This window comes from Gekko japonicus, unplaced genomic scaffold (genome assembly GCF_001447785.1).
Source record: "Gekko japonicus isolate JY-2015 unplaced genomic scaffold, Gekko_japonicus_V1.1 scaffold2828, whole genome shotgun sequence".
Classification (NCBI taxonomy): domain Eukaryota; kingdom Metazoa; phylum Chordata; class Lepidosauria; order Squamata; family Gekkonidae; genus Gekko; species Gekko japonicus.
In genome coordinates, this window is record NW_015164280.1 from 62,501 (window position 1) to 72,881 (window position 10,381).

General features: G+C 44.1%; 1 protein-coding gene across 1 annotated transcript in view; it reads left to right on the forward strand.

Annotated features, from left to right (window-relative positions):
• The window catches only part of ELMOD1 (ELMO/CED-12 domain containing 1), a 43,508-nt gene that overhangs the window by 28,902 nt on the left and 4,225 nt on the right, over nucleotides 1-10,381 (forward strand). The window contains exons 9-10 of the mRNA XM_015408762.1: nucleotides 2,576-2,626; nucleotides 3,889-4,022. Of these exons, the coding sequence (XP_015264248.1) occupies nucleotides 2,576-2,626; nucleotides 3,889-4,022 (185 nt within the window). The remainder of the gene's footprint in view (nucleotides 1-2,575; nucleotides 2,627-3,888; nucleotides 4,023-10,381) is intronic.

Here is a 10,381-nt window from a genome sequence, read left to right on the forward strand (position 1 = left end):
TATAAACCTCGATCATGTCACCCCTCAGTCGTTGTTTCTCCAAGCTAAAGAGCCCTAAGCACTTTAACCTTTCCTCATAGGGAAAGTGTTCCAACCCTTTTTTCATTCGAGATGCCCTTTTCTGCACTTTTTCCAAAGCTATAATATCCTTTTTAAGGTGTGGTGACCAGAACTGCACACAGTATTCCAAATGAGGTCGCACCATTGATTTATATAGAGGCATTATGATATTGGCTGATCGGTTTTCAATACCCTTCCTAATAACCCCCTAATAATAATAATGTATTAAGCCTATGTATGTACAATCAGTGGGAGATGTTCAGCTTTGCGCATAGACTTCCAGAACCAATATTTCTGAACACAGCAGCAACATCCAAAGTGTATGAACTGTTTGTTATGTAGTCCACTTGTACTTCTTTACATCATCTAGAAGACAAATACTGGACAGATTCTGGTCCTGATACTTTTAAGTTGCTTTATTTTGAAAGCAGTATTCTTTCATACCTCTTTCATGCTGCTGGCCCCCAGAGAGAACTTGATTGACTGGTCTCTTGTCTGGTACCAATCTTCACAAATACCTTTTCTGACTTGTCCTTTTATCGCATGAGTTTTGAGCTTACTTAGGAGCCTTTGATGAGGAACTTTATCAAAAGCTTTCTGGAAGTCAAGGTAAACAATATCTATTGGGTTCCCCTGGTCCGCATGTTTGTTCACCCCCTCAAAGAACATTAACAGGTTAGTGAGTCAAGATCTTCCCTTACAGAACCCATGCTGAGTCTGCCTCAATAGGTTTTGTTCATCTATGTGCCTACTAATTCTTTCCTTAATAATGGTTTCCTCCAATTTACCCGGTATCGACGTCAGACTGACTGGCCTGTAATTTCCCGGATCTCTCTGGAACCCTTTTTAAAGATGGGAGTGACATTAGCTACCTTCCAGTCCTCAGGAATGGAGGCAGATTTTAAGGAAAGATTACATATTTTTGTCAGGAGATCCACAAGTTCACATTTGAGTTCTTTCAGAACTCTCAGATGTATGCCATCTGGGCCTGGTGATTTATCAGTTTTTAAGTTGTCTATCAGTTTTAGGACCTCCTCTCTCGTCACCTCAATCTGAACTCCTTTCTTCATTGTACTCTCTGCTAGAGGAAAAGTTATTTTAAATACTGAAAAAACTGCCACTAGAGAAAAAAAGGACCCCAGAGTCCCATGAATAGCTAAAACGTCAGCACATTGGGGAGCAGGACAGGGAGGCAAAAGGTACTTCAGGTTTAGCCGTCTCATTTGACGTAGAATTCAGGAGGGTTCAGATTACTGTTTTTTCCTTACTGCCTTTCTTTCGTTCTTTGAATTGCAATGCCACGGCACTGCAAATCCTGCTATCATTCTGTTGTGTTGCATGTGTTTAGAGGTGTTGTGTCCCTGCATGTTGTTGGTTTTTTCCTATTAAAAAGCATAAACCATCGATGGAAATAATCCTGGTGATGTACATCCTTCTAGTTAGTTGGAACTTTCCTCCCTGTATTTGGTAATCCCTTGCAGGAGGTGAGGATTACCAAATATAGGGAGGAAAGTTCCAACCATGTCCAAAATGGTGGTAAATGATGGTGGGGGGACATTTCAAAATTCAGCTGTCTAGCATGGACCATCATTTGCATCGATTGCCCCCCTTTTAATATATATATTTGATCACACACACATATGTGTGTGTGTGTGATCAAATGAGTCAAAATTGTAATATTTTTTAAAAGCTCCATTTTAGAAAATTGGGTTATATAGCCTGACAACTAAAATGTTTCCTTTATTCCCTAGATTACCAAAAACTGGTTCTTAAGCTTTTTTCTTAGTTCAGTGAGGGTGTAATCTGGGATACCAACTTGACTCCTACAGCTTTGCTCTTCAGTCTCACCCAGTTCCCGTCTTCTCTGCAGCCCTGTCCTACATGCTTTGCAGGTCCCATAATTCCCCGCATGGCCCACACATGTATAACAATCTTGTCCAAGGACACATGATCTGTTGTTGCCCTCTTTTTTTTGGCAAAGATAAATCACATAGTAAGAGCCTCTGTGCATTCGAGTATGCATTTGCAGACTTCATACAATGTGCATGCACTTCCTGCATGGGGGACCAAGCACAGCCCCAAGTCAGGATCCTGCACCTTGCTACTTAACTGACACAAGGCCGTGTATGAACCAGCCCCTCAAAGCTTCCCATTTTGGGCAACAGTTTTTCCTGTATCCTCGCTGCTAGTTTCAAGTGATTTATGTCACGTCCATCTTGCAGAATCCCAAAGGCCTTGCTCAGGTCAACCTTACTTGGTGTGGAGAGAAAAGTGGCTCTTTCCACAGATTCTTCCCCCTACTGGCTGTGTAGAGAACGAATCATCTCTGACAAAAAGAATACTGAAGTCACAAGCTCTTTTGCTAATGTGATAAAGCAAGGAACATATTTTCGGGGGGGGGGGAGATTAAAAGAGCAGGATGTTTACGCTGCTGCCGTACAGAGCCAGCTTTCCTGAGTGGTATAAAGAGATTCATTTGCTTTTTGTGCGGCAACATCTGTTTTTAATTTTTCAGCAAATGTAGCAAGGCTGAGTGGGAGAAGAAAAAGTTTGATAAAGCAATTGGGTAAGTGTAAATTTCGAAGTAGGAAGTCTATTATTATCACTGTTGGTTGACAATTCTTCTTAGTTTACTTAGCTTTGCTCCCTGCCTCTTCCAGTTAAGCGGGGGGGGGGTCTTCAGAAATCACTGAAATATTTCAGTCTCCAGCCACCTGGTTGTTAGGGTCTGCTGCAACTTTGGTGATGTAAACAAGTGTTTTGTCGTGGCAGAACTCACACAAGGGGTTCAAACGGTGTGTCCGCCTGACAGGTTGTCCGATTAGCCATGGCCGTGACTCCCTAGCCAGCTTCATGATAGTATATGGAATGAGAAAAGTTGGGCTGGGGATCATGTGTCAGATTGTTCAGCAACTCTACAGCAGTTCCATGTTGTGTTTTCCATTACAAACCTGAGAGCAGGGGCCCCTGGCATAATGGAAGCTGACGCAAAGGCGATCTTGTTCACCCTTCCCTCAGTGACACTCAAGCGGTTTCCATGTGGATGTTGCGCTTCATCGTGGCCTTCTTCCTGCAGCTTTCTTTCTGGAAGCATCCACGTGATGTCATCCTCTATGTGTCCTGCTTCTGTTTGCTCCCCTGCTTTCTAAAATCTAGTCTTTTTTGGAAGGATTGCATTCAAAACATTTGTATGCAGGAATGTGGGGAGGGGCTGTGGCTCAGTGGAAGAGCCTCCGCTTTGCATGCAGAAGGTCCCAGGTTCAATCCCCCACATCTCCAGTTTAAAATGGTTCAGGCAGTAGGTGATGTGAAAGGCCTCTGCCTGAGACCCTGGAGAGCTGCTGCCAGTCTTGAGTAGACAATGCTGACTTGTTTGGACCCAGCATCCGATTCAGTGCATGGCAGTTTCATGTATTCATGTAATGTGAACTTTTTCGATGTGCTCACGTTGGCGCCATTTTCCTTGCCTCAGCTCCCACAGCCACTGTTTCCCCCTCGTCCACCGCCAAGGGCTTAAAAAAAATATAAAATAACTGACCGTTCACTCTGCTGCAAAAATGTCGTAATCAAAGCGAGCGTGCGCACGAAAGCTCACACCTTGAATAAACCTTTGTTGGTCTTAAAGGTGCCCCTGGACTCTGAATTTGTTGTACTGCTTCAGACCAATGCGGCTGACCAACTGGATCTATAATCATGTACTGTTATGATCTACTAGTTCCTAGCTTCCTTTTTTTAAAAAAAGAAAAAGTCTCTAGCATTTTTTTGGCTGAGAGGATTAGAAACTTGCCTTTTCAAATAACGGGCCTCTCCACTCCCTGTTTCTTGCAGCTACTCCTTTGCCATTGTTGGCATTAACATCACGGACCTTGCATACAACCTGCTCGTGAGCGGTGCTCTGAAGACACACTTCTACAACATTGCTCCAGAGGCTCCGACGTTAACCCATTTCCAGCAGACCTTCTGTAAGTGTGTGCAGAGCCACACGTCTGAAATGCTGTTATTGTACTGCCTACATTCTTAAAATTGCTGCAGGTGATCATCACTTGTACAAACCGTAGCTGCTGTTCCGTCATTTGGTCCCATCTTTGAGTTAATATTTGGCTGGGGTTAATGACCAATATGCAGCAAAAATATATAGGTGTGCCTCTTTAGCAGGTCAGTGAATAATGCCAAACAAAAGAAGCTGTTCATTTCCAAGTGAAAATGTCTGAGGGTGGAAAATGGTGGAAACCCCACCCCTATTTTGAGTGTAACCTGTTTTCTTCTGTGTGAATCTGGCAAAGAAAATCTCACTCCTGTATAGCAGCATCGCTGCGGGTGATCATCACTTGTACAAACCATAGCTGTTCTGTCATTTGGTCCCATCTTTGAGTTAATTTTTGGCTGGGGTTGATGACCAATATGCAGCAAAAATATATAGATGTTCCCAGGGCTCTTTTTGTAGAAAAAGCCCAGCAGGAACTCATTAGCATAATAGGCCACACCCAACAGCAGAAACTCATTAGCATATTAGGCTACACCCCTGATAGCACAGCTCATTAGGCCACACCCCCATGTTACCAGAAGTGTGGTTATCCAGCCACACCCACATTTTGCTTGTTGTTCTGTTTACCGTGTTTGTTGTCAAAACCCAGGGCTTTTTTGTAAGCAGGAACTCCTTTGCATGTTAGGCCACACACCCCTAATGTAGCCAATCCTAATGAGTTTCTACTGTTGGGTGTGGCCTATTATGCTCATGAGTTCCTGCTGGGCGTGGCCAACTTGGGAGCCAGCCGGAACTCCGTTCCTGTGCGTTCCTGCCCAAAAATAGCCCTGGATGTGCCTCTTTAGCACGTCAGTGAATAATGCCAAACAAAAGAAGCTGTTAATTTCCAAGTGAAAATGTCTGAGGGTGTAAAATGGTGGAAACCCTACCCCTATTTTGAATGTAATCTGTTTTCTTCTGTGTGAATCTGGGCAAAGAAAATCTCACTCCTGTATAGCAGAAGAGATTCTGCAGAATCCTGTTCCCAAATCTGTACTTCCAGTGCTCACTGCCAGACACTTTAGCTCCCCGCTTCCCAAATGAGTAGCAACCCACGTACTGGCAGAGACCTCCTCTTAAGAGCCTGAGCATCTCTTCCTGTGCATGTGCCAGGACATGGGTAAACAGAACAGAGCAGCTCTTCAGCTCTTGCACAGTTAAAAATTAGTTCCTGAACAAACGAGAGGAAAACCTCCAAAACGTGCCACAGATAACCAGGTCGGCCTGTTAAAACTTTGTCCAGTGGGTTTTGAGCATGGTGCACTTTTAGAGTCGGATTTGACTAGCTTTCGAGCAAGGGAAACCTTTACCATTACCTTTTACTGACAATAGAACAAATACATACACATACATTAAGTTGTGAGTAAATTACTCACAGTACCATTATGTATAACTGGGGTCCCCAACTTGGTGCCGTGGCACCCTCCAGTTGTTTATAGAAAGGGGGGAGGGCCAGATGGGGGGGTTTGCCCGGGAGGGCATCTGATTGGCTGACCAGCTGCCACCTCAGTACAAGGGTCTTCACTGAGGATCTTCACTTACCAAGGGTAAGCTGTGTGTATTTGCAAGAAAGTATTTTAAAACATATTGTTCACTAAATGTTTAAAACATGTTCTTTTAAAAAGGTATCCTTTTGAACAGTGTCTGTCAGAAATGTGAAGGGTTACTATTAGAATTATGTATAATCTCACTCCCTGAGGTTTTGCGTTTGGATCTGCCTCCTGCAATGGCCACTTGGCGACTCCGCCCATCACCATGTGTCAGAATTCCAAAGGCACCTGCAGGCTCAAAAAGGTGGGGACCCCTGATCTATATTTATTAAAGGGTTGGTCCATCCATCTATGTATCTGTCCATCTGTAGCTTGCATAACTACTCAGAAACTGAAGCTAGGAGTCTCAAAATTAGCCACTGGTTTCAAGATGATCGTGGAAGTTACAGTGTCAGATCACACACACACACACACACACACACACACAGAGACACCCCCCCCCCGAACCAGCTTTTTTGCATTGGATGCTTTGGTTGTCTCTGGGAAGCATAACTGATCCGAAAATAAAATGAGAGTCTGAAAAATTAGCCCCTAGTATCAGAATGATGATGGGATTTGCAGTGCCCAATACAAAGGGAATCAGAACTTCATGGCCTACATTCTTGCCAGAATTGACTCCCCCCCCCTTTATTTGCAGTGGAAACTCTGGCTCAGGGATGACGATGGGAACTGCAGTTGAAGGAAATTGACCATCCTGGCACATATTAGCTCTGCAACAAAGCAAAGGTTTACTCACAAGATGCCAAGAAAGTGCTGGCAGGACAAATAGGGAGGCTGTGAAATAGCCCCTCTGTGACAATACAAAGGGAGTTTAATCATTTCCCCGATCTGGCAGAGCCTGTGTGGTGTCATGGATAAAATGTTGGTAAAAATCCCCACTCTGCCACTGAAAGTTGCTAGTGGACCTTCGGCCACTCACAGTCTCTCAGCCAGACCTCAGGCAGGTGGTTTTGACAACGGAGGACCAGAGAATGATGTGAGCTGCTTTGGGTCTCCATTGGGGAGAAAGGCAGGGCATGACATTCATTGTTCTTTCCCACAGTGCTCCACCATGACAGCTTTGCGCATCTGAGCAGGGCTTTCGGCAGGTGCCAAATCAGCCACTCCCCATCCATGGGCCTTCTCCGTTGTGGCCCCCTCACCTTGTGGAATGGTCGACCCGAGGTCGTCAGGAAGGCTCCCCCACCCTCCTGGCTTTCCGCAAACGATGCAAAACTAAATTATCCAAAAGGGGTTTTCAGTTCAGGCAACAGGGTAGCACTGCACAAAATGATTCACAAAGCTACTTGTATAAATTATTAAGGACTGTGTTCTATACTACTGTGTATATTAGTTTGCTGTAATTTAGATCCTATTAAGTAATTGTGCATCATTTAACGTGTCGTGTTAACACTATGCTTTACTTCAGTTCTGTTTTTAGACCTCTGGTTGGTTCTACGACCCAGATCCTGTTTAACTGTTTATTGCATGTCCCATCCTGTTGATTGTATCTGACTCAGTCTCTGTAATCCGCCTCGAGTCCCAGTGAGGACCATAAATAATGTAAATAAATGAATAACTTTCTGTAATACGCCTCGAGTCCCAGTGAGAACGGCGGACCATAAATAATGTAAATAAATGAATAAATAAAATTATAGATCTAATTATGGCCAGTGTTCCCTCTAAGCTGAGTTAGTGTGAGCTAGCTCATCGTTTCTTAGCCTCCGACTCAAATATATTTGTCTTAGCTCAGGAAGGAAGGCTCCAGAGCAAACTAATTTATGCAGTAGCCAAATCGCTCACTCATACCTTTAATGCCAGTAGCTCACAAAGTAGTATTTTTGCTCACAGGTCTCCATAACTTAGAGGGAACATTGATTATGGCTACAGTTCAAGGAAAGAAGGATGGTTCCCTCATGTTGTTGCTTCCTTTGATACCGCTCAACTCTTTTGGAAGGAGGCAGAACTGCTCTTTCAGTAATCAGCCTACCGTTAACGATCGGAAGGGCGTGGAGCTTGGAGGTTGACAAGTGGAGCTTGGAGCCATGGCTGATCCCCTAGTACATAATACACCGACATATATAAAATCCATCATCTCCAGTAAATAATGAATCTCAATAAATGTATGGTGTTTGCTGCAGTAAAGAACAGTACCTGAGCAGAATTCTGTGTCCCATGCAGCCATGATCAACCTGTATTCATAGCAGAACAAGCTCTCTTTTTGTGTTTTGTGTCCGACGATCCTGTTTTTATCCTTTTCCTTCCTCCGGGGAGCTCAGGACAGCAGAGAGGGTTCTTTTCATCGATGCATTTTCTCCTTTGTGAGAGTCCTGTGAAATCGATTGGGCTGAGAGAAGGAGATGGGTCCCAGGTCACCCAGTCTCTTTCATGGTGCACAGATTGGGTCAATATGTGTTCTAGCCGGGATTGCTAGTCAAAGATTAGGGCCTGGTAGATGGCGTGAAGTGGTCCTGGGACATCATAAACAGCAAAATAAAATGATTTCTAAAGTTCATCAGATTTTCTTTTTAGCTGTTCTTTCTAAATGTGGTCAGAACCTTTATAAGTACTTGTTTCGCGGGCGGCTTTCTTGGTCTGCAGTTAGAACAGCTACATTTGAGGCCACTAGCACCTTAGAGACCAACAAATGTTCAGGGTATAAGCTTTCGAGAGTCTTTGACTCTTGAGAGCTTATTCCCTGAAATTTTTTGGTCTCTAAGGTGCTACTGGATTCAAATCTGACACTTCATAAATATTTGAGAATTCTTTAATCATAACTTGTGACCTCGGACCGCTTGGTTTCTTGCTTTGTTAGTACCAGCTCATCCACCAGGTGGCGCTGTTCTGTTTGCACAACCATCCAACCAGGCTCTTCTGATGCTCCTATTCAGTTTTGCCCCAGCCTGCACTGTTTCCTGCTTTCAGTGATCATGTTGCTTGGTAGACTTGAAAAGATCTTAACTCCGAAGGAGCAAAACACAACAGGAGAAAAAGATCAGTTGTTAATTGCCAAGGATTTAAAAATTATTATTATGTTCTAGTATAAGACATAGGAGCTGCGGTGGCACATGTGGTTAAGACACTGAACTGCAGGCTGTGGAAGGTCAGTAATTCAGCAGTTCGAGACCCGGGTTGCCGCATGATGGAGTGAGCTCCTGTCTCTAGTTCCAGCTCCTGCCAACCTAGCAGTTCGAAAGCAAGAAATTGCAAGTAGATAAATAGGTACCACTTCGGTGGGAAGGTAACAGCGTTCCGTGCGCCTTGGTGTTTAGTCATGCCGGCCACATGACCACGGAAACGTCTTTGGACAGCGCTGGCTCTTCGGCTTTGAAACGGAGAAGAGCACCGCAACCCTAGAGTCGGATTCGACTGGCTTTCGAGCAAGGGAACCTTACCTTTTTTTATAAGACATAGCCCTGTGTGTGTTATCTATCCATCTTCTTCATTCTTGAAACGTACTTGTGAGGTAGGCTAGTGAAAGCTACAGATGAGAATCTTAGACTGGAGGACAGATAGCTGCTTTGTGAGACTCCAGAGGAGCAAGGATTTGAACCCGGGGCTCATTGGGCCCAAAGCTCAATGACTGAGCACATGCTTTGCAAAACTAAGGTCTCTGGAGATCTGGAATTAAAGTATCTTGAGTAACAGCAAGTCAACACCTAAAAACTGATAATCAGAGAGCCAAGAGGAGGCTTAAAAAAAAAACTTGTTACAATTGGTAGTTCTGAAATGAAATATTCTAACACTTCAACTGTTTTATGCTGGCATAATTTTCTGTTGTAAACCATTTTGAATATCTACAGATAGAAGACCAATTTAGGTACCGAAGTATGAAATAAAAAGGGGGTTTGACTGGATAGAAGACACCCTGGGGCCAAATTAAATCATCATGGGGGAGGTGCTGAGCACTTTTCCTGCTCAGTGTTTTTCTCAGGCTAAACGTTTCCCGGGGGAGGCTGGGGGCCACCCGCAGTATCTCTCTATGTATCTTCTGCCCCCCCCCCAGAGGCTAATACCAATCTTGTGTGTGTGAGAGAGAGAGAATAAATGGCATGAGAACAAAAGGTTCAATACTCTGTCCTAAGAGCGCCTGTCTACAGATTTCCTACTTCCCATCTAACTTAGCCCAGATCCTTTTTTCCCCCCATGGTCTGCTCTGGTCCTCATTTTCAGAATGACCAAAAAGTGAGAGCCAATTCAACAGTGATGCCACCAAGCGCAATCCAGAATAGTGTGAGATATTGGGTATACTTTGTACTCCTTAAATTGGGAATGAAGCACTGTAGGACTGCACTCTTGGTTTATCCCAGTAAGTGATCCACCAATCCCATGCGCCGTAAAACTGGCATGTTTTGTAGATGTCACTGCTGAGTCGTATATGTTGACTTGCAGCCACTGGTGCACAGTGCTGGAAACAGGGTCTGAAAAGGATGAAGAATGTTGGCAGGGTAATCATACCTTGTAGAAAGGAGGGGCCATGGCTCAGTGGTAGAAGATCAGTTTTGCTTGCAGAAGATCTCCAGCGTCTCCAGTTAAAAGGATCAGGTAGCAGGTGATATGCAAGACCTCATCCTGAGATCCTGGAGGATCGTTGCTTGAATGGTCTGATTCCGCAGAAGACAGCATCTTTTGTTCAGTGTGTAAAGTATAATTTATATGGCGGATGGTAGTTTACATTGTGTTCGAATCTGGGATTGTCAAGTAGAGCCCCTATCTAGAGGGGTGCACAGAATGGCTCTGTACCCAAATATCTTTTGTATTTGTTCAG